Source organism: Antedon mediterranea, chromosome 3 (assembly GCF_964355755.1).
Source record: "Antedon mediterranea chromosome 3, ecAntMedi1.1, whole genome shotgun sequence".
In the NCBI taxonomy this organism is placed as follows: Eukaryota; Metazoa; Echinodermata; class Crinoidea; order Comatulida; family Antedonidae; genus Antedon; species Antedon mediterranea.
In genome coordinates, this window is record NC_092672.1 from 28503961 (window position 1) to 28529164 (window position 25204).

The 25204-nt window shown below is 33.3% G+C and overlaps 2 protein-coding genes across 2 annotated transcripts in view; one reads left to right on the forward strand and one right to left on the reverse strand.

The window, feature by feature from the left end:
* Positions 1–2634: 2634 nt before the first annotated feature.
* The window catches only part of LOC140044256 (uncharacterized), a 35205-nt gene continuing 12635 nt past the window's right edge, over positions 2635–25204 (reverse strand). The window contains exons 8-13 of the mRNA XM_072088734.1: positions 24776–24894; positions 23339–23425; positions 22724–22825; positions 21612–21704; positions 3326–3551; positions 2635–2801 (exon numbers count right to left, since the gene is read on the reverse strand). Of these exons, the coding sequence (XP_071944835.1) occupies positions 2635–2801; positions 3326–3551; positions 21612–21704; positions 22724–22825; positions 23339–23425; positions 24776–24894 (794 nt within the window). The remainder of the gene's footprint in view (positions 2802–3325; positions 3552–21611; positions 21705–22723; positions 22826–23338; positions 23426–24775; positions 24895–25204) is intronic.
* On the forward strand, positions 4648–20416 carry LOC140043339 (uncharacterized). Its single transcript, XM_072087840.1, has 6 exons — positions 4648–4684; positions 4862–5186; positions 8979–9848; positions 13279–14167; positions 18418–18458; positions 18846–20416. Exons 1-6 carry the CDS (start codon positions 4648–4650, stop codon positions 19696–19698), a joined length of 3015 nt encoding a protein of 1004 aa, XP_071943941.1. The 3' UTR covers positions 19699–20416.

Below are 25204 nucleotides of genomic sequence, written 5' to 3' on the forward strand. Positions count from 1 at the left end.
ATTAACTTATATAGGCCCTAAATATATACATAGTCATATCTTACCTATGTAAAATACCTTTTATTTATTAATAGTACAATTATATTAAAATGCATGATTGGTTTGGTCTCACTCAAATTAGTACATATTACATTAAAACTAATTATTACTAAAGCAATTTAAAAATTGCCTTATATACTAAAGATACAAAAATAGAAATTATTTTATGAGAAAAAACATGTGTCATATTGCCAAGAAAAGTCAGCATGAAAAATAAAATCCCTATAAATTTTCTGCAAACTTTAATAATGATTTAAAAAGTGCATTACAACCCAAAAGCTGCTTCTACTTGCTCTGTTCAAACCACAGTAACCTACACATGTACAATACAATTTAAATCTGGCAAACAACTAGAATCACTTTTTGAACTGCAATAACATTGGAGTTCACCCTCTAGCCAATCTAGAAGCTCATTGATTATTACGCTATACAATATTATACTGACAATGATGGACAGATATTAGCAGCATTATTCAATGGTATATCTCATAGCATTACAAAGTTTATGCACAAGTTGTGTTGGGTGAACAGTATAAGAACATGAAGTAAGCCTTTGGTTAATAAGCAGACAACCTCAAGAAAAAGTGTCCGTTTATAAAAAATTGTTTTCTTGGGAAAGGTACCATACACATCAATTGAATAGGAATAATAAGTTTTGGATGAATGTCTTCTTTCATAGGAGGTAAAGTGTCTTTCACATCTGTTCAGGCATGGTTCCGGTCCATCAAATCGCACACTAATGTTTCATTTCATGCATATATCGGTTGCTGCAAAGCCGTGTTGAGCGTCGTGAAAACGAGACATTAACGTTCAATTTGATTTGCTGGCGCCAGAACCGTGCCGGAACAGGTGTGAAAGACCCTTTATAGAGGTACCAAATGCATTGCGCTTTTGGATGAGCATCTGTTAAGTTAGGTGTCTGTTTACAAGAGGTATCTACACAGGGAAGGTAAACTATAGCACTGATGATAAAATAAAAATTTAAAATTTAAAAAATAAAATATTACAAAATAATTTTCCTCTAATAAACATTTATGTTTGCATAACTAAACTGTATGTTAAAACAAAACAGAAAATTATAATAAAAAAAAACTAAAATGCCATTATGCAAATAAATATGATTTATGTACTACTACCAGGACTACTACAATATAATAAACAAAAAATAAATAAAAATAATTGGTTTAATAATAGTTTAATATTAAGGTTATAGGAAATAAATCAAAACATACTCATTATCATTAAATACATGTATTGTCCCTCAAAAACATGAAAAATTTAAATTAATAATATCAGACTTTGAATGGGCTATTTTGTAGTTGTAATCAAGTTAATCACTTCTGTGGAAAAAAAAATCGGAAAAAAAGTATGTTTTACTTACAAAATGACAAAACAAGTTAAATTCCACGAAAAAACACAATTTTGTTTGCTTTAAATTACAATTTTTCAGGTAAATAATTTTTGTTAAAAGTAAATAACGGTTATGGAACATTAAAATGGCATTCAGCGTAAAAAATTAAAACAAAATATTTGTCAGGGGTACAATATATATTTAATATTATTTTTTTTTAAATGTGTGTTACCCATTTATTTTATATATTTATATACATTATTAAAAAAAACTAAAAAAATTTAAATAGATAAATATAAAATATTTTACAGTATAATGAAAGACACATGCAAAGCATAGAGAATGGACCACTGGTTATATTAAATGATAGTACAAATATAATATAATAATAAATACTCGTGAAACTGGTCACATTATTATTTTTTCTTCCTGACATGTTAAGACAACAATCATAAATAATGCATGACACAATTATAGTATAAATTAAGACATTACAGAGGGCGCTATGATGTACGACGTAAGCATAGACATACAATGGTTTTCTGCAAGCCAATTTTTTAGTTTTTAGTAGTCAGGGTTCAAAACCCAATTATGTTGCTTATTTTTCTGTTATTGTGATTAAGAGATTATTTTCATTAACGAATATACGGTACTCGCGCGAATGAAACACTACTGAGTTCTGATTGGTCGCACAATTGTTCACGTCATAAAAAATATGCATTAGTCAATGCTCTCAATTTGCCTATTCTCTAGTTTGACAAAAAATGTTGATAATGCCCTAATACGGTACGGTTATATGACATTATCATTTTCATATTTGGGCACATCACATTATTTTGTCACTACTTAAAGTTTGATAGTGTAGACAAAGTACATCTTTGGATATATGCAAGTTTTCTTGCAATTCGACTTTAACATAGAAGCTAATTATGTTTATGAACTAGGCCTATGCACGATTTCAGCCTTAACACACTGATAAAATACATTGCAACTCGGACAATCTAGTGCTATAACCCAAAACCCAAAGAAAGTGTTTTTCAGAGAAATCTTATAATATTCATGTATTTTCAATAGCAATAATTTAATTTGTCGATAAATTAAGAAATTCTAGTACAGGGGTGAAATTGAGGGTCCAATTTCAAGATAGTTTATTGTTTTTGTCATATGTGCGTAAATATAATATTAAAAATATAAAATCCCATTCATTTTAAAACCCAAACACAAAGGCAGCGATAAGACATTTTTCATTTTTTCTTGCCGAAAAAACTTGCACGTTTTTTCTTTAAGGGTTTATCTTCGTTTTTAACATCCTTTGGTTCTTCTTTGTGTTTATCCTTTTTGTCTTTCGATTTCTCTTTCGACTTTTCTTTCTTTGATTTGGTCTTTGATGCTGATTTTGTCTTTGGTTCTTCTGCAAAATATAAAGTTGAACTTTTCTGGTAAAATTTAAAACAGAATATTATACTGAAGAATCCACTTATACTAAGCATTCAGTGGAAAGTGCCAAATTTTAAAAAGTAATTAAAATGTTTTTGAAAAAAAACTTTAAAAATGTATTGTCCCCCTGAAAAAATACTTTGAAAGAATAATTGGATCGAAAAAAATAGTTAATAACTTTATCCAAACTACAAAATGGGGCCTTAAATATTATAAACACAATTTTCTCGAGGCAATTTTGTTTCTGTTCCTAACATTGCTTGATGCAGCCAATAACTTTAAACAAACTTTGGAATATTAAAAATAGTCTAAATAATTGTGTATAGTAGCAATTGAAACGTAATATAATTGTAAGCATATATTAGCTAGGTTCGAGCCAAATATTTGTTAACTGCCGAAGCGAACTTTTAAAATCAGGATACTGGGGTTATAACAAAAAGCTAATTGTATTTTGAGAACAATCATGCGTGCAATTTAAAGAAAACCAATCAAATTTACCTTCAGTAGGTCCGTCTTCACTTAGAGATCTCTGCTTGATAAGCCGTACATTATTACTCTGTGGCGCTTTATAGGTAGGATCAATAGCTGCGAAGACGTTAGCGTTTGGAGGCGGCAAGGGAGGATCTCGATATGGCAGGCTTTCCTGTTCTGGTGAGCCTGGAGATTGGGGTGGTGACCTTAATATAGCAGATGCAGTTGTACCTTCTGGTATCGGTTGTCCATCCTTTTAATGAAAGAAAAAAAAAAAGGAGTGTTTTATTTTTATTGGGTTTGAAATAGATACATTGAATTATCACATTATTAGCTGATTACACAATTCAAATTACATACAGAAATTAGTTACAACTGATCCCAAAACAAAATCAAAATAAATAGTAAAAACCACAAAACAGTAAAAAGTAGTAAATGTAGCTATACAACAGCTTCATGGTTTAATGTTTAAAGCTCTGTCTACACTACCAAACTTTATGTGACAAAAAAAACGTGATGTGCCCATATATGGACATGATGAGGTCATATCACTACCATACTTTGGTATATCACTACCATATTCAGGCACATCACACTTTTTTGTCAAACTAGTTTGATAGTGTAGACAGAGCTTAACAACATGACATCCACCCCTGCAGGGAAATGTTAAGTTCAACATGAGGAAAATGGATTTTTATTGGTGGATTAAGATAGTGAAATAGGTCATCAATTGATCTGTGGTCGTATTCACCAATCACACTTAAGCGAGATATTTCCCATAAATATATTAGTATTTTACTTATTTCAATAAATATTCAAGTATTTTACTTATTTCAATAAATATTTAAGTATTTTACTTATTTCAATAAATATTTAAGTATTTTCCTTTAATTATATTCACTTAGCCTAAGTGTGAATGGTGAATACGGCCACAGAAGTATGACCGCTGTTTAGTATTTTACTGTTTAATACTAAACTCTCTCGAAACCAGAATCCCTTTCTGTAATTAATACCAGAAGCCCAATAATGTCTGGTTTTGGGAAAGAGATATAATAAATATATGCTATATATTAAAGTACTATTAGTATTACTCTACTACCAAAAAAGCTACTATACTACTATTACTACTATATAACACACCTAATTTTACTCCAAACACTAACACACCAAATGTAAGTGTAACCTTGTCATTTGATTGGTTGAATTTGTATCGCATAAGCAAGGCATGATTTTCTCCCATTTCTAATAGATAGAGGTACAGTAGCTCAGTTTTTTGTTTTGAGAAGCAAGACTATTCACATTTGAAGACCAACTTGTAAAGATGGGGGAGGTGGGGTTGGTAGGTAATAATGACTTCAAGTGTTAAAATGCAGGACACTATAGACGGTAAGCAGAACACAATGCCTGATGACTGTGTAAAAACAAATTAACTTTATTTCAGGTTTAAGACGTTTTTCATAATTGCTATTTATACAACTTGCTGTCATCCAAATAATCAACTCAGCTGAAACTGATTCTGAGGCTTGTAATGCTGTTGTACAACTGGGATTCCTGGAATTCCAGGAAATCATGGAACTCCAGGCATTCCAGGATCACAAGGGGTAAATGGAGAAACAGGAATGAAAGGCAGGCAAGGAAATCATGGAACTCCAGGCATTCCAGGATCACAAGGGGTAAATGGAGAAACAGGAATGAAAGGCAGGCAAGGAAATCATGGAACTCCAGGCATTCCAGGATCACAAGGGGTAAATGGAGAAACAGGAATGAAAGGCAGGCAAGGAATAAAAGGAGAACAGGGAATGAATGGAGATAAAGGAAGGAATGGCTTAGACGGCATTCCTGGTAAATCAGGACCAAAAGGCCCTCAAGGCCTCATTCGGACTACCAGGTGAATCTGGACTTCGAGGTTTCACTGGACGACATGGGGCAAATGGTCGAAAAGGACAAAAGGGGGAAGTAGCAAATGTTAATAGTATTAGCCAGCACAAGTTTGCTTTTACAGCAGTTTATAAATTAAGTCCTTGCCGTCTAGGTTTGAGCACAATAAAGTATGACACAATAATTAATTGTAGAAAATAAATACAACATAAGCACAGGTAAGTTTGTCTGTGAAATTCCAGTTGTTTATGTATTCCATTATTACATCAAGGGCAGGTGGTGGTAGTGGTTTTATAACACACATCATAAAAAATGGTGATATTCAAGTAACTATGACTAACAGTGTTAGTTCCTTGAGCACAATGGTGATACTTGATTTGGCATCAGGTGATCAAGTATGGACGCGGCCACATAATATAAACTATAGATATTTACTGCAGTAATAGATATGGTAATGGATCGTGCTCATTCTCAGGTTTCTTTCTTTATGCAGCATAAAGTAAAATCCAAAGATGGCTCCAATGCTGATAGAACATTATCTTTTTTGGGGGGAAATTTATAAAAAAGAATAATATATATCCAAAGGCAAATTACTGAAAAAATGACAATGCTGTGGGTATCAGTGACTGGATCTCAATGGAGATACAAAAAAAAAAAAAAAAAAGCGAAAAGTTAAATCAAAACGATAAGTAAAACAGCCAGAAAAGTTAGCAGAGCTTTCGGGCAACACTAGCCCTTCATCAGTGCAAGTAAAAAAGAATAATATAAAATATAAAAATAAAATATATTAGTCCCTCCTACTGGACATTGACATTTCTTAGTCCCTCCTACTGGACATTGACATTTCTTAGTCCCTCCTACTGGACATTGACATTTCTTAGTCCCTCCTAATGAACAATTGACATTTCTTAGTCCCTCCTAGTACTGAACATTGACATTTCAGGGTATGTTCAGACTCACAGAGTTACGGTTGAGTTATCTACGCAAGGCGTACGGTAATCCGTGGCGTTAAAAGCCAAGGTGTTCAGACACAACAATTAAAAATTCCAATGCCTTGCGTTTAAAACAATCTGATCAGATCAAAGCAGATAGAACTATAGAAAGTTTACATTGTTTAAATTGTTTTTTTGCTATTTTTATTTATATAATGTTTACCTTCAAATATACTGATTTGTTCTTACTACTTGTAGAATTACATTTTAATTCAAAATAATTAAAAACGTAATTGTTACACGGACAATTATCCGATTAATTTATTTAATTTATGAAAATCATATCACTGACGCCAACTTTACTGTTCTTTAAAATCTGAACCTGAAAATACATTTGACATAGCTATTTCGCTGTCGTATCATAGGGTACGGGAATGTAGTTGCTGTCTGCTAAAATCACTGATGCATCACTGGAATAGCGTTATGAAATCTACCCTCTCTCGCTAGAGTTATTAACGCCACTGGCGCAGAGTAACAGCTCCCTAACGCTAATCCGCAGCATGGTTCAGACACAAAATATGTACGCCGCTTACATAACTCCACCATAACTCCGTGAGTCTGAACATACCCTTAGTCCCTCCTACAGGACATTAACCTTTTTTAGTCCTCTTATTGGACATTGACATTTCTTAGCCCCTGGACATGACAATTCTTAGTCCCTCCTACTGGACATGACAATTCTTAGTCCTCCTACTGGACATTGACATTTCTTAGTTCCTTTTCTACTGGATTCAGTTCAGTTCAGTTTTATTCGGTTCACTCAAAAATACAAAGACAAACATAACAGAAAAAAAAAAAAAAAAAAAAAAGCACAAGATAACAATATTAAAAGAATGAACCGAGGAATAACCCAAGAAAGTTTAAATGAAAACTTATTTCCATTGGGGTCCTCAGACATAAAAATAACACTGATAATTGCACTTAAAGCGCCCTATGACTACTAAAAGGTAAACAAATTGTACAGTAAACATGATAAGGATTACACAGTATTTTGATAAAATGTGATTTTACATATTTAAAATTTAAAATGTAGTTAAAATATTGCAATGTTTAAAGGTTTAATTGCACCTAATACAATTGCCTAAAGTAAAAAATATATAAAACACTGTACAAAAATGTTACACAGGTATTCTTTCAGATAAAAGTGATTTTACATTATATTTAAAACTATTTAAAGTATTGCAATTTTTAATATTAATTGGAAGTGCATTCCAATATTTTATACTATTGTAATAAAATGTATTATGTACATTACCATGAGGAACTCTAAAATTTGTGTTACTGTGCCTTGTATTGTATCCATGCGTATCACTAATACGTGTGAAGTGTGAGCTTAAATAATCCGGACACGTTTTATTAAAGATATTGAAAACATGCCTAAGACACAGATATTTTACACGATTTTCTATATTAAGCATACCATGTGTATAGTGAGTTCAGAGTAGCCAACATGGGCTCTGGGTTCCAACTTTGCAATAAATCTTACTAGTTTATTTTGGGTGGTTTGTAATTTGTGTTTAACATTTTTGTTAACTCCATGAAACCAAGCTGGTGAGGCATAATCTAGTAAAGGCTGTACCAGCGCCATACCTAACAGTTTGGACATTGACATTTCATTGTCACTTTCCTACTGGACATTGACCTTTCTCAGTCTTTCTACTGGACACTGCCTTTTTAAGTCTCTCCTATCAAATAACTACAATGTAACTATGCAATACAGAAAGTTTTACTACAGGGTATGTATCATGTATACTCCAATATAAATAACAAAGGATGAATGTGCTATTAAAGAGCAGAAACAGCTGAAATCATCAGGTATTGAAGTTCATATGGTATACTAATAGATTAGTGCACTTAGATGGTTAAAGCAATATTTAAGAAAAACAATTCCATTGTTAGTGTGACACGAAAGGCAATATGTTTATTTTATATTTCTATAAAATTTCCTCTCAAGGCTCAAAAAAACATTACCAAGTAACAAAACCGTGGGAACCACATGATACCAGATAATACAGACTATGTTTGTTTGGCTGTACATCAACAACTGAATAAAGAGCGATTGTCTATATTGAAAATGCGGATATCTATTTATGATCATATGACATTGAACAACGCAGTTAGGATGTGAAGAAATGCTTAAATACGGATGTGAAACTTGTCTTGTCTTCACTAATGCAAGAGAAACATTAAGTTATTGATTGCTGAACAACAAGTACAAGATATTAAAGAAAATCATTATGTTAAGAGGGTAAGTACATTTTAATACTATATTAGTATAAGATTATTAGTTACATTTATATATTTAAACAATATTAATCAGTCTATTCTCATACAGTATCATGTTTAGTGAGGTTAAACATCCTGCAGTATCGTGTCTGTTGACAGCAACAAACAAGCATCTAACTCCATCATATACCAAAGCGTCTAATAGGATAAAGGTTGATTCCAGAAGACACGATATTGCAAGATGTTTAAAATTGCTAGACTACTAGTGTACAATTGCCAAAAATAAAGATTGAGGTTGATATGAGGCATTCACACCACCAGATTAGTGATTGCCCTTAGGGGTTTATGGACTGCCAGAGGATGCAATTTCCACAATTTATTTTACATTTCTTTAAAGTATAAATAATACAGTGTAAAGCAAACAATCATTAAAAAATGATGTAAGCAATTTATTTCAGTTGTATTGGTTTTGTATGTAGTCATATGTTACCCTTAATATCCTCAATGTTCAAATGCAGTACACCATAGGCTGTAAGTAGCACATCATTCAAGATGATGGTAAAAACATATCAACTTTGTTTCAGGTTTTTCCTCCTTGTCATACAACTTGCTGTCACTCAAGTATATTCAGCTCAAACTGATTCTGAAGCTTGTAATAGCTGTTGTACAGCTGGGGTTCCTGGCATTCCAGGAAATCATGGAAATCCAGGTGTACCAGGACCACAAGGAGTAAATGGAGAAAAAGGAATAAGAGGAGAACAAGGAGAGAAAGGAGAAGTGGGAATGAATGGAGAACAAGGAATAAATGGAGAACAAGGAATAAAAGGAGAACAAGGGATAAATGGCCAACAGGGAATAAAAGGAGAACAAGGAGAGAAAGGAGACAATGGAAGGAATGGTTTAGATGGGATTCCTGGTAAATCAGGACCAAAAGGACCTCAAGGCATCATTGGGCAACAAGGAGCAACAGGCCCTCAGGGCCTCAGTGGGCAACCTGGTGAAGTAGGAGTTCCAGGAGTACCAGGGGAAATTGGTCAAAAGGGGGAAAAGGGTGAAAAAGCTAATATTACTAGTCAGCACAAGTCTGCCTTTACAGCAGTTTTTAGATCAAACCCAGGTCAGCTTCCTATTAGCCCAATGAAGTATGACACAATAATTACTGATGTAGGAAATCACTACAACATAAGCACAGGCAAGTTTGTCTGTGAAATTCCAGGTGTTTATGTATTTCAAGTTACATCAAGGACAAGTAGTGGTGATGGTTTTCTAACACACATCATAAAAAATGGGGATGTTAAAGTATCCATAAGGACGAGGGCTACTTATAGTTCTTCCAGCACAATGGTGATACTTGATCTAGGATCTGGTGATCAAGTATGGACTCAGCCAATAAATTTATACCATAACTATTACTACAGTGATAGTGAAGGATATTGCTCATTCTCAGGTTTCTTGCTTTATGCGGCATAAATTAACATACAAAGATGGCTCCAATGATGATAGAATACTAAGATAAACTAAATAAATAAATGTTAACTTTTAGTTAAACCAGTTGACAAGTACTTACTTGCTACGTTTCAGCTACTTTCAGTAGCCTTGGTCACGCAAATGACCAAGGCTACATAATTCGGTGAATTGCGCCATCTCTCATCTGATGTTCAGCTTTCTGCTGGTGTCCCCCTTTGGATGCTCGGGTGTCCCTTTTTATTAAGTCATCGTAGATGTGGCTCAGTTCGTGCCCTCCCTGGTCTCTGTTGATGTTTGTATTCGTTTTTTCTTATCCAAATGGCTTCTTTTATTTTTCTTGATAAGTAGTGTTGTTCTTTGTCTAATATTTTTGTATTTTCAAAATCCGGTATGTGATTTTCTATGGTGGCGTGATCCGTGATAGCGGATTTGTGTAGAATTTTAGATTGTGAATGGCGAGCGCTCCTGGTTCCTGTCCCTACGGTATTTTTTTCCACGTCTGTTTTGTGTTCTATTATTCTTGTTTTTAATGCTCTGCCCGTTTCCCCTATGTATACCTTCTTGCAGTTGTGGCAACCTACTTGGTAGACTATACCACACTGTTGATCTTTGTCAATCTTGTCTTTAGGATGAACGAGACTTTCTCTTAATTTGTTTTTGGGAGTGATATATGTATTTATATTGTGCTGCTTCAATGTTCTTCTTAGCCTTTGAGTCATCCCTTCGACGAGAGATGGCGCAATTCACCGAATTATGACGAATGACAGAACATCATGTCAACGTCATTTGCATGACCAAGGCTACTGAAAGTAGCTGAAACGTAGCAAGTAAGTACTTGTCAACTGGTTTAACTAAAAGTTAACATTTTTTTTTTTAATATCCATTGAAACCAGATGAAAAAAATTTTTTTGAGAATCTAAGATAAACTGTTTGTATTTTGTTTGGAAATTTATAAAAAAGAATAATATAAAATATTCTGTAACTTTTAAAGTATTCAGCTAATTGAAAAAAAGAATTAGTTGATATTTTAATAATAAGAAAATAAGTACTAAAAGTATAGCTGAAATACAAACATTATATAGAAAACAAGTACATAGTTAAAGTAGCATGCATCTGTATAGTGGAAATTATCAAAATTGTGTTACGAGTTTACAAGACAGGTACAAGTGCCCATGTAAATGTGAAAGATTTTGAAAAAGTTATGAAGTATTTTTTAATCAGATTTAACTCCTCAGAATGCACTGTGACCCTTTCTCCCACTCCCCATTTTTTCCCTTCATTCATTAGGTACAAACAGCAAATGATATATATATATATTGGACCTACAGGATAGTCCTAATCTGTTGGATATCCATAGTTAAAAGAAGCAAGATAAATAATTACAGATAGTTAAATTGAGTTGAACAATAAATGTTTTTGTTGCAAAGAGTATAGCAATAAAAGTTAAATACTTTAAAATATGTTTATTTGCTTTGACACTTCCAATTTATTCTAGGTCACATAAATGTTTGAACTTGAAACTTGCTACTGGACATTGACATTTTCTAGTCCCTCCTATTGGACATTGACCTTTCTTAGTCCCTCCTATTGGACATTGGGATTTCTTAGTCCCTCCTACTGGACATTGACATTTCTTAGTCTCTAGGACTACTGGACATTGAGATTTCTTAGTCCTTCCTACTGGACATTGAGATTACTTAGTCCCTCCTACCGGACATTGACATTTCTTAGTCCCTCCTACTGGACATTTGAGATTTCTTAGTCCCTCCTACTGGACATTGGGATTTCTTAGTCTCTCATAGTGGAAATTGAAATTTCTTATAGTCCCTCCTACTGAACATTGACATTTCTTAGTCCCTCCTACAGAACATTGACATTTCTTAGTCCCTCCTACTGGACATTGGGATTTCTTAGTCCCTCCTAGTGGAAATTGAAATTTCTTATAGTCCCTCCTACTGAACATTGACATTTCTTAGTCCCTCTTACTGAACATTGAGATTACTTAGTCCCTCCTACCAGACATTGACATTTCTTAGTCCCTCCTATTGGACATTTGAGATTTCTTAGTCCCTCCTACTGGACATTGGGATTTCTTAGTCCCTCCTACAGAACATTGACATTTCTTAGTCCCTCCTACTGGACATTGACATTTCTTAGTCCCTCCTACTGGACATTGACATTTCTTAGTCCCTTTTCTACTGGACATTGACATTTCTTAGTCCTTTTTCTACTGGACATTGACATTTCTTAGTCTTTCTACTAGACATTGACATTTTTAAGTCTCTCCTATCAAATAACTACAATGTAACTATGCAAAACAGAAAGTTTTACTACAGGGTATGTATCATGTATACTCTATTATGAATAACGAAGGATGAATGTGCTATTAAAGAGCGGAAACAGCGGAAATCATCAGGTATTGAAGTTCATATGGTATACTAATAGATTAGTGCACTAACAATATTTAAGAAAAACAATTTCATTGTGAGCGTGACACGAAAGGCTGTAAGTTACAGTATATTTTATATTTCTATAAAATTTCCTCTCAAGACTCTATGAAAAAACATTAACAAGTAACAAAACCGTGGGAACCACATGATACCGGATAATACAGACTATGTTTGTTTGGCTGTACGTCAACAACTGAATAAAGAGCGATTGTCTATATTGAAAATGCGGATATCTATTATGATCATATGACATTGAACAACGCTGTTAGGATGTGAAGAAATGCTTAAATACGGATGTGAAACTTGTCTTGTCTTTACTAATGAAAGAGAAACATCAAGTTACTGATTGCTGAACAACAAGTACAAGATATTAAAAGAAAATCATTATGTTAAGAGGGTAAGTACATTTTAAAATTATATTAGTATAAGATTAGTTTTAGAATACTTAGCCGATACAGTATCATGTTTAGTGAGGTTAAACATCCTGCAGTATTGTGTGTGTTGACAGTAACAGGCGATACCATAGAATCTAACTCCTAAACATTACCTATAACCTTCTAAATAATCTCTCACTATACTACAGTATCCCATGGGATAAAGGTTGCTGTCAGAAGACATGATACTACAGGATATTTAACATTATTAGACATGATACTTGTCATGTATCGAGTAGACTACGAGTGTAGAATTGCCAAAAATAAGGATTAATATGGGAACGTGACATGAGGCATTCACACCAACAAATCATGTGATTTACCCTAAAGTGTAGTTTGCCACAAACTAGAGAGGAAACACAAAATGTCTTAAAAGTATTGCATAGTATGTTATAAAGAGCCATTCAGCTTTTTGTTGAGGTTTTTCTTTTAGGTATGTTATCCTCAATGTTAAAAATGCAGGACACTATTACAGGCTATAAGTAGCAGGTGCCTGATGTCGACTGTATAAAAACAATTAAACTTTTTTTCAGGTTTGAGACGTTTTTCCTCCTTGTCATACAACTTGCTGTCACTCAAGTATATTCAGCTCAAACTGATTCTGAAGCTTGTAATAGCTGTTGTACAGCTGGGGTTCCTGGCATTCCAGGAAATCATGGAAATCCAGGTGTACCAGGACCACAAGGAGTAAATGGAGAAAAAGGAATAAGAGGAGAACAAGGAGAGAAAGGAGAAGTGGGAATGAATGGAGAACAAGGAATAAATGGAGAACAAGGAATAAAAGGAGAACAAGGGATAAATGGCCAACAGGGAATAAAAGGAGAACAAGGAGAGAAAGGAGACAATGGAAGGAATGGTTTAGATGGGATTCCTGGTAAATCAGGACCAAAAGGACCTCAAGGCATCATTGGGCAACAAGGAGCAACAGGCCCTCAGGGCCTCAGTGGGCAACCTGGTGAAGTAGGAGTTCCAGGAGTACCAGGGGAAATTGGTCAAAAGGGGGAAAAGGGTGAAAAAGCTAATATTACTAGTCAGCACAAGTCTGCCTTTACAGCAGTTTTTAGATCAAACCCAGGTCAGCTTCCTATTAGCCCAATGAAGTATGACACAATAATTACTGATGTAGGAAATCACTACAACATAAGCACAGGCAAGTTTGTCTGTGAAATTCCAGGTGTTTATGTATTTCAAGTTACATCAAGGACAAGTAGTGGTGATGGTTTTCTAACACACATCATAAAAAATGGGGATGTTAAAGTATCCATAAGGACGAGGGCTACTTATAGTTCTTCCAGCACAATGGTGATACTTGATCTAGGATCTGGTGATCAAGTATGGACTCAGCCAATAAATTTATACCATAACTATTACTACAGTGATAGTGAAGGATATTGCTCATTCTCAGGTTTCTTGCTTTATGCGGCATAAATTAACATACAAAGATGGCTCCAATGATGATAGAATACTAAGATAAACTAAATAAATAAATGTTAACTTTTAGTTAAACCAGTTGACAAGTACTTACTTGCTACGTTTCAGCTACTTTCAGTAGCCTTGGTCATGCAAATGACCAAGGCTACATAATTCGGTGAATTGCGCCATCTCTCATCTGATGTTCAGCTTTCTGCTGGTGTCCCCCTTTGGATGCTCGGGTGGCCCTTTTTATTAAGTCATCGTAGATGTGGCTCAGTTCGTGCCCTCCCTGGTCTCTGTTGATGTTTGTATTTGTTTTTTCTTATCCAAATGGCTTCTTTTATTTTTCTTGATAAGTAGTGTTGTTCTTTGTCTAATATTTTTGTATTTTCAAAATCCGGTATGTGATTTTCTATGGTGGCGTGATCCGTGATAGCTGATTTGTGTAGAATTTTAGATTGTGAATGGCGAGCGCTCCTGGTTCTTGTCCCTACCGTATTTTTTTCCAAGTCTGTTTTGTGTTCTGTTATTCTTGTTTTTAATGCTCTGCCTGTTTCCCCTATGTATACCTTCTTGCAGTTGTGGCAACCTACTTGGTAGACTATACCACACTGTTGATCTTTGTCAATCTTGTCTTTAGGATGAACGAGACTTTCTCTTAATTTGTTTTTGGGAGTGATATATGTATTTATATTCTGCTGCTTCAATGTTCTTCTTAGCCTTTGAGTCATCCCTTCGACGAGAGATGGCGCAATTCACCGAATTATGACGAATGACAGAACATCATGTCAACGTCATTTGCATGACCAAGGCTACTGAAAGTAGCTGAAACGTAGCAAGTAAGTACTTGTCAACTGGTTTAACTAAAAGTTAACATTTATTTATTTAATATCCATTGAAACCAGATGAAAAAAATTTTTTTGAGAATCTAAGATAAACTGTTTGTATTTTGTTTGGAAATTTATAAAAAAAGAATAATATAAAATATTCTGTAACTTTTAAAGCATTCAGCTAATTGAAAAAAGAATTAGTTGATATTTTAATAATAAGAAAATAAGTACTAAAAGTATAGCTGAAATACAAACATTATATAGAAAACAAGTACATATAGTTAAAGTAGCATGCATCTGTATAGTGGAAATTATCAAAATTGTGTTACGAGTTTACAAGACAGGTACAAGTGCCCATGTAAATGTGAAAGATTTTGAAAAAGTTATGAAGTATATTTTTAAACAGATTTAACTCCTCAGAATGCACTGTGACCCTTTCTCCCACTCCCCATTTTTTCCCTTCATTCATTAGGTACAAACAGCAAATGATATATATATATATATATATATATATATATACTGGACCTACAGGATAGTCCTAATCTGTTGGATATCCATAGTTAAAAGAAGTAAGATAAATAATTACAGATAGTTAAATTGAGTTGAACAATAAAATGTTTATATTGCAAAGAGTATAGCAATAAAAGTTAAATACTTTAAAATATGTTTATTTGCTTTAATACAATTCCTATTTATTCTAGGTCACATAAATGTTTGAACTTGAAACTTGCTACTGGACATTGACATTTATTAGTCCCTCGTACTGGACATTGATCTTTCTTAGTCCCTCCTACTGGACATTGACATTTCTTAGTCCCTCCTACTGGAATTTGACATTTCTTAGTTCCTCCTACTGGACATGACAATTCTTAGTCCCTCCTACTGGACATTGACATTTCTTAGTCCCTTTTCTACTGGACATTGACATTTTTTAGTCACTTTCCTACTGGACATTGACCTTTTTTAGTCTTTCTACTAGACACTGACATTTTTAAGTCCCTCTATCAAATAACTACAATGTAACTATGCAATACAGAAAGTTTTACTACAGGGTAAGTATCATGTATACTCTATTATAAATAACGAAGGATGAATGTGCTATTAAAGAGCGGAAACAGCGGAAATCATCAGGTATTGAAGTTCATATGGTATCTAAAGATTAGTGCACTAGATGGTTAAAGCAATATTTATGAAAAACAATTCCATTGTTAGCGTGACAAGAAATGCAGATAAGTATACTTTATATTACTAAAATTTCCTCTCAAGACTATATTAAAAAACATTAACAAGTAACAAAACCAAGTTAACCACATGATACCGGATAATACAGACTATGTTTATTGTCTGTTATTTAAATGCGGGAATCTATTATGGCCATATAATATTTAACAACGCTGTTAGGATGTAAAGAAATGCTTAAATACGGATGTGAAACTTGTCTTGTCTACACTAATGCAAGAGAAATATCAAGTTATTAATTGCTGAACAACAAGTACAACTACAAGATATTAAAAGAAAATCATTATGTTAAGAGGGTAAGTACATTTTAATATTATATTAGTATAAGATTAGTTTTAGAATACTCCGCCGATTCTCAAACAGTATTATGTTTATAGTGAGGTTAAACAGGCCATACCATAGAATCTAACCTAAATACAGTATTACCTTAACCTCACTATACTATAGTATCCCATGGGATAAAGGTTGCTGTCACAAGACATGATACTGCAGGATGTTTAACATTGTTAGACATGATACTCCTCATGTATCGAGTAGAATATTATTAGTGTAGAATTGCCAAAAATAAGTATTAATATGGGAATGTGACATGAGGCATTCACACCAACAAATCATGTGATTTAGCCTAGAGTGTAGTTTGCCACAAGATTCAAGATTCAATTTATTGTCACATAATATACATGAAATTTGTTTTCCTGAGCTTAGAAACATAGATGCAATACAATTTAAAACACAATATAAAAACGTAAAACCTTAACTAATGATCTTGAAAAATGTACATTATATAGATGACAAGCATAATATGGGAAAAAAAGAGTCTCTAAAACAGTTGGTTTTAACTTTGCATTGCTGAATTCTACCAGATTTATTAAAACTTACAATACTATTTAGTGGATGAGTCACATCTTTATCCATTCTAATTTATTAAGAGCCGTTTTATCACAAAGATTACCTATATACTTTCAATTTCTACGCCAATTACTTTACATGCTACTTTAGTTATTTTACATATTTGATTGATTTCTTCATAGTTAAATTTGAATAGCACTACCAGGCAATACAACAGAACGTCATAACATATTTGATTACACTTTGGTAAAATAGAAACAGCGTATCTTGTCCAACATTAAATTTCTTAAGCTTCCTAAGAAAAAATAGGCGTTGACTAGCTTTAGCTTTATACTTTGGTTAGGCTTGTTCCAACTAAATTGATCGTCTATAGTTACACCCAAGTATTTGTGCTCTGTTGTTCTAGATACACATTCATTGTTAACAATTAATTGTTCTATATCTTTGTTGTTTCTCTTAAAGTCAAAAATCATTTCTTTAGTTTTCTTAGCATTTATAATAAGATGATTGTCGGAGCACCATTTAATAACATGCACGACCTCATTTCTGTACGCAGTTTCATCATCTTTAGTTATAAGCCCTGTTACACACATATCATCAGCAAACTTAACTATATTACAGGAACTATCAAAACATCTCAAATTATACGTATATATAAGGAGTGGGGACAAGACAAATCCTTGTGGAGTACCGGTATTTGAAAATATCCAACTTGAAACATTATTTATAATCTTAACCCTTTGTGTTCGATTACTATTAATAGAGATATAAAAGGATGTACATTTAGATTCCTAAGCTTATCTACTAACATATATGGTTGAATAGTGTTGAATGTTGAACTAAAGTCTAAAAATAAAGTTCTAGCATAGGATTTAGCTTAGTCTAAATGAGCCAAAACAGGATGTAAGATAGTTATCAGAGCGTTGTCAACACCTCATTTAGCACAGTAGGCAAATTTTTTTTCATCATCATTCGCGGTACTATATACGTACCATTTATTTGTATCAACAACAAAATAATACAGTATTTCTTTCACAAGAATATTTCTATAAACTTATTTGATACAAAACGGGTATGCAATGAGCCGAAGCTCTTAAACGCATTACCCTATAATACAGATATCTAATTAGCAAATAAAACAATAAAAGTACAAATAGAAATAAAAAGTAAAAGTAACAAAAGTGAACTCTACATGAGTGAGTATTTATTTATTAATAGTTGTTGTATTTCCTTTTTAAATTTTCCGATTTTAGTTTCACACTTTATGTTTTCAGGTAAACGGTTCCAAATATTTGCCCCTCTATAGGCAATACTTCTTTGTCCTATATTTGTTCTTTTTAGAGGAATACGGAAATCACTCTTCTTCCACGTACCATACTCATGTACAGATTCCATTTTTGTAAAAAAAGAGTTAAATGAAACTGGTAAATTGCCCATACGGAATTGAAACATAAATACAGCAGTGTACTTTTCATACAAGTCAAAAATATTCAATAGGTTTTTGTTATAGAATAAATTTGCTGATGGATTGATATGGATCTGCAAACATCTGTGTCTGCTTAATTATTAAAATATTCTTAATTAAAAAACTAGAAAGAAACACAAAATGTCTTAAAGGTATTGCTAGTATGTTACAAAGAGCCATTCAGCTTTTTGTTGAGGTTTTTCTTTTTGGTATGTTATCCTCAATGTTAAAAATGCAGGACACTATTACAGGCTATAAGTAGCACTGATGTTGACTATATAAAAATAATTAAACTTTTTTTCAGGTTTAAGATGTTTTTCCTCCTTGTCATACAACTTGCTGTCATTCAAGTATATTCAGCTCAAACTGATTCTGAAGCTTGTAATAGCTGTTGTACAGCTGGGGTTCCTGGCATTCCAGGAAATCCAGGTTTATCAGGACCACAAGGAGTAAACGGAGAAAAGGGAATAAGAGGAGAACAAGGAGAGAAAGGAGGAGTGGGAATGAATGGAGAACAAGGAATAAATGGAGAACAAGGAATAAAAGGAGAACAAGGAGAGAAAGGAGACAATGGAAGGAATGGTTTAGATGGGATTCCTGGTAAATTAGGACCAAAAGGACCTCAAGGCATCATTGGGCAACAAGGAGCAACAGGCCCTCAAGGCCTCAGTGGGCAACCTGGTGAAGTAGGAGGTCCAGGAGTACCAGGGGCAATTGGTCAAAAAGGGGAAAAGGGTGACCAAGCTAATCTTACTAGTCAGCATAAGTCTGCTTTTACTGCTGTCTTTATATCAACCCCAGGTCAGCATTCTATTAGCCCAATGAAGTATGACACATTAATTACTGATGTAGGAAATCACTACAACATAAGCACAGGCAAGTTTGTCTGTGAAATTCCAGGTGTTTATGTATTTCAAGTTACATCAAGGGCAAGCGGTAGTGGTAATGGTTTTATAACACACATCATAAAAAATGGGAATATTCAAGTAACCACAATGGTGAAGGCTGCTTATAGTTCTTCCAGCACAATGGTGATACTTGATCTAGTATCAGGTGATCAAGTATGGACTCAGCCATATAGTTCAGGCTTTAACTATTACTACAGTAATAGTGATGGATATTGCTCATTCTCAGGTTTCTTGCTTTATGCAGCATAAATTAACATACAAAGATGGTTCCAGTGATATTAGAATATAGTAACACATGTTTGTTTGTATTTTTTTAGAAATTTATATAGAAAAGAATAATATAAAACATTTTACAACTTTTATAAAGTACTGAGCTAATTGCAAGCAAAATTAGTTATTTTGGTATATAATTACAAGGCAACTTAAGTACCGTACCAAAATTATATAGAAAAAAGTATATATAAATAGTGTATGCATAATCTGTATAGCATTTTTTTCTCCTTCGAGTCTGTGAATCATATGTGATCTGTTATAAAATGAATAAGAAATAAAAAAGCAAATGTACTAATTTGTTTGCATATAAAATAATCTATAACATTTTCTTAGACCAAAATGTTAAACATAATATGTTCCTCAATTGTTAGTATATTAAAACTGAGATTATGTACTATTGTCTCCCCCATTTTTTTCCTTTCAAGTGACGTGAATTGGTATGAAATTAATATATTAAAGCTGAGATTATGAACTATTGATGCTTGTCTAATGGTATGTCCATACTAGTCATAATAATAGGTTCTTATTCATCTATCAGTAGTAACTTATCATGAAAGATACATTAGGTACAAACAACAAATGATGTATACTGGACCTACAGGATAGTCCTAATCTGTTGGATATCCATAGTTAAAAGAAGTAAGATAAATAATTACAGATAGTTAAATTGAGTTGAACAATAAAATGTTTTTGTTGCAAAGAGTATAGCAATAAAAGTTAAATACTTTAAAATATGTTTGTTTGCTTTAATACTTCCTATTTATTCTAGGTCACATAAATGTTTAAACTTGAAACTTGCTACTGGACATTGACATTTCTTAGTCCCTCCTACTGGACATTGACATTTCTTAGTCCCTCCTACTGAACATTTAGAATTCGTAGTCCCTCCTACTGGACATTGAGATTTCTTAGTCCCTCCTACTAGACATTGGGATTTCTTAGTCCCTCCTACTGGACATTGATATTTCTTAGTCCCCTTCCTACTGGACATTGACATTTCTTAGTCCCTCCTTCTGGACATTGATCTTTCTTAGTCCATCCTACTGGACATTGACCTTTCTTAGTGTCCCACCTACTGGACATTGACCTTTCTTAGTCCCCCCTCCTACTGGACATTGACCGTTCTTAGTCCCCCTTCCTATTGGATATTGACATTTCTTATTCCCTCCTATTGGACATTGGCATTTCTTAGTCCCTCCTACTGGACAGTGGCGGATCCAGGGGGAGGGGGGGGGGGTATGTAATAATCTATCTGTATCAAAGTTATGTATGACATAGCAAATACATGGATGAATCTTTCTTTATGCATTGTCTCATGTTTAGTGAAACCGGACACACTATTGGTGGTACCAACATCAAACTCTGGAGTTTTTCGGTCAAAAGGTTATCCTCATACCATCAATCATTGCTTTTGTTTGTTTCAAAATACTTAGTAGTATTAATAAAATGTTATATGACTTTTGAAAATAATTATTAAATTAAAAATTAATTTAAAAAAACTAAAATGCTTCTAATGATCATCTCTATGTAAACAAACAAAATAGAGGGCGGTATTTATAATTTTATAAACCCTGGTGTTGCTAGGTTTGTGTGAATGAGGTATCTCCGTAGTTTCTCGACGTTTCGAATGGTCACAAACCCTGGGTGTCTCTGGAGATGACTCCGGAGTTTTGGTGTGAAAGGGGCAAAAGACAAGACAGGAAACAATGCACCAACCACACCTAACCTGTTACATGACAGGACTTTAACCTCTGACCTTAAGATGGACAGTACACAAGAATCAGTACAGTATAACAAAAATCACTAAATTGTTATTCGTTAATTTCAAAGCAATTATATTTGGTAAGTAAGCGTTAGTTTGTTAATTTCTTCTGGCCACCATAACTTACGATAACTTTAATGTCAGTGAGTGTGATTCCTTTGCCATGCTGAAGTTCACTAGGTATAGACACTTTTCTTTCTAGGCCTATGTGCACCATTGGCTATTAAGAAGATGGGTGAAGCAAAAGCATGCTAATATATAAATTCATACAATTAACTGGATGGGAAAATATACTAAATTTTGAATATAAAGCTGTCTATACTGTCAAACTTTATGTGACAAAAAATGCGATGTGCCCATATGGAAATGATGATGGTATATCACTACCATATTTGGGCACATCACACTTTTTGTCAAACTAGTTTGATAGTGTATAATGTATTTGACACATAAATTTCAAGCTGGGAAATAGGAGAAATTGATTGTATATGTAATAGCTAAGTATTATTATGAAAATCATAAAACAATTAATAATAAACTAAATTCTAATTATTTTAATTAATTATTATTTTTCATATTTTTTTAGCAAAAATTAGAGCGCTGTTTATATAGTTTATACAAATTATTAAATCAATTATTTATTATCAGCAGTTAAAGAATTACTTTATTTAGTGTATTAGCAATAGAAAATTGGTTTCATTTTTTGTAGCACAATAGGTTAACAATCATGTTTTTCCTTTTCATATCAAAGTAGAAATGAATAGCTAAATGTTAATATTAACATAACATAAACTAAATCAAAGTTTTAAAGGATTAAAAGAGCATCTTGAACAGTGCCTTGAAGTGGTGTGGTAGTCACAAAAAGGGAGCTATTCCCTGTGTGGGCCATAGTGCTGTTTGCCCAATGTCTCTGCCAACCGTACTGGAGGCTACGTCCCTGTTAAAGGGAGTTACCCGAGATTCGACCGATGGGTGGCAAACCATTCTATTCCGTCAGACTGATATTACTGAGCAATTTACAATACAGCATTTCAAACAATATTTTGTTTTCAATCTTTGAAATGTTTTGGGCATACATTTTTTAAAACTGTGCATTATAGTGTAGATAATGTATTAATATTACTATTATAGTATGTAGTATTCAGCAAACTTAACTCTAAATATGCAACCCCAATGTCAACCATCTTTTGGGCATAAGTTTTTAGAACTGTGCATTATAGTGTAAATTAGCAAACTTACCTCTAAATATGCGACCTCATTGTCAACTTTTTCTTGATATCTTTTGTATACCTTCTTTTTGGCAATCATCGCTTCTTCATGCTGCATTTTTCTTGCTATTATCTAAAAAAACATGTAAATGATTGTTCATAAAACATGTATTGTCCCCCAAAGATTCAACAAATCAGACTTTTAATAGGCCATTTTGCAGTTTTAATAAAGTTATTCATTTCTGTAGAAAAAAAAATTCACTTATAAAAAGACAAAATAAACAGTTAATTTTAACCAAAAACTGATTGTCTGACAGACAAGTAAAGTATTTTTTGCTTTAAATTACATTTTTGTCAGGTAAATAATTGTTTTCCCATCCAGTTTTTGGTCAAAATGAACTATTATGTGACATTAAAATGAAATATTCAACAACAAATTTAAAAAAAAATTATTTTTAAGGGGAACAATATATATTTAAGTAAATAAATAAACAAACTGTTACAAAAATAAATAATACATCAACAAGAAAATAGCATTACATGTTTTTTTAATAATTATTATTAAATTTGAATAAAAAGTAAATTATTTTCAAAATTTAAAAATTAATAAATGTTGGTATAAAATTACAAATAAATCTACACTTACTTCGTCCTTCTTCATTAATGCTAATTGCTCTTCTGTTAATTGTCCTTGTCTCTGGTTTTCCTGAGACTGTAACTTTCGGGCAAGAATCTGAAATAATCATGCGGTATTCATTATTACAGGAAAAATATGTAGAAAGCTAACATAGTAACATGTAAAGAAACATGTTCATAGTGTTTATTTAGCCTCAGGTATACCCAATGGGGTAATTCCCATACAATGGGGTAAATTCTCCCAAGAAGTTGGAGGATAAAGCAGATAAGCTAGGCCTTGAAAAATAGTGTAGTTTTTTTAGATACTGGGCCTCTTTTTAGGAAAAGCATGCTTTATTAATATTCAAAGTTATCCCCAGTGTTATTCCCCCTGATTATATTGCTGAGTTGGCAAAACACAGGGTAAATTGACAAATAGGGCCGAATAGGAATTTATTAATTTTCTTTACAAATAGGGTCCTTACCTCCTGGTAAATAAATTGATACCACTACAACTAAATAACAATATTATAGAATTTAAAAAAAAAACCTATTTTTTGTTCAGGAAAAAAATTTCTTTTAAGGTCAAAAAATAAATTACCATCGAAATTACTATCGAAAATAATGTTCATAAGTTGGCACAAATTTACAATGTTGTATAAAAAGCAATAGGCATAACAGAAATTTGCAGTGATTTTTGCCAAAATGAATTAAGAAAAAAAATTCCGAGCATGGGAATATGGTATGATTTTAAACACAATGATGATTTAATTAAGTAGAACCCCTCATTTAAGATACCTCTATTCAAGGGACACCTCTATTCAAGGACACCTCTATTAGGGGAACACCTCTAATAAGGAGACACCTCTATTAGGGGGACACCTCTATTAAGGGGACACTTCCATTCAGGGGACACTTTTATTCAGGGGACACCTCTATTAAGGGGACACCTCTATTAGGGGGACACCTCTATTAAGGGGACACCTCTATTAAGGGGACACTTCCATTCAGGAGACACTTTTATTCAGGGGACACCTCTATTAAGGGGACACCTCTATTCAAGGGACAACCTTATTATTATTAAGGGGACACCTCTATGCCGGGGTAACCTCTATTAAGGGGACACCTCTATTCACGGGACACCTCTGTTAAGGGGACACCTCTATTCAAGGGACAATCTTATTAAGGGGACACCTCTATTCAAGGGACAATCTTATTAAGGGGACACCTCTATTCAAGGGACACCTCTATTAAAGGGACACCTCTATTAAGGGGACAACTCTATTAAGGGGATACTTTCCTGTGAAATTATGTTCATACACTATGGCGAGGACACCCCTGCAGGGGACATTTGTTTCTTAATAGAGGTTCTACTCTATTTAAAAAAACTCAAAACACTCATCAAAATGTCAATGATAAGATAAAGAAAAGTTAGCAAATATGGTTTAAAAAATGATATAAAAATAACCTCATCCTTGGTTGATTGCGCTATATTGTCTGTATCTTCATCGCTGTCATAACCTGCAGCGGCACCATTCGGTAGATTTACTATCAACCTCTGTGATTCGCCATTTGTAATCTGTGAAGCTAAAGTAAAACCAATGGTTGTCTCTCATAGCAATGAAAATCAAACTTTTTCTCCGTGGCTCAGAAGATAAAGTGTTAGAGACTTTTCAGAACTCATGTCAACAAACACCAAATACTATGAACTTAAGCTATGTCTACACTATCAAACTAGTTTGACAAAAAAAGTGTGTTGTGCCCAAATATGGTAGTGATATGACATCATCTTGTCTATATATAGGCACATCCCATTTTTTTTTCATATAAATTTTGATAGTGTAGACATAGCCTACACCCTACTATCTTGAAATGTTTCATGCACAAATTGGATGAG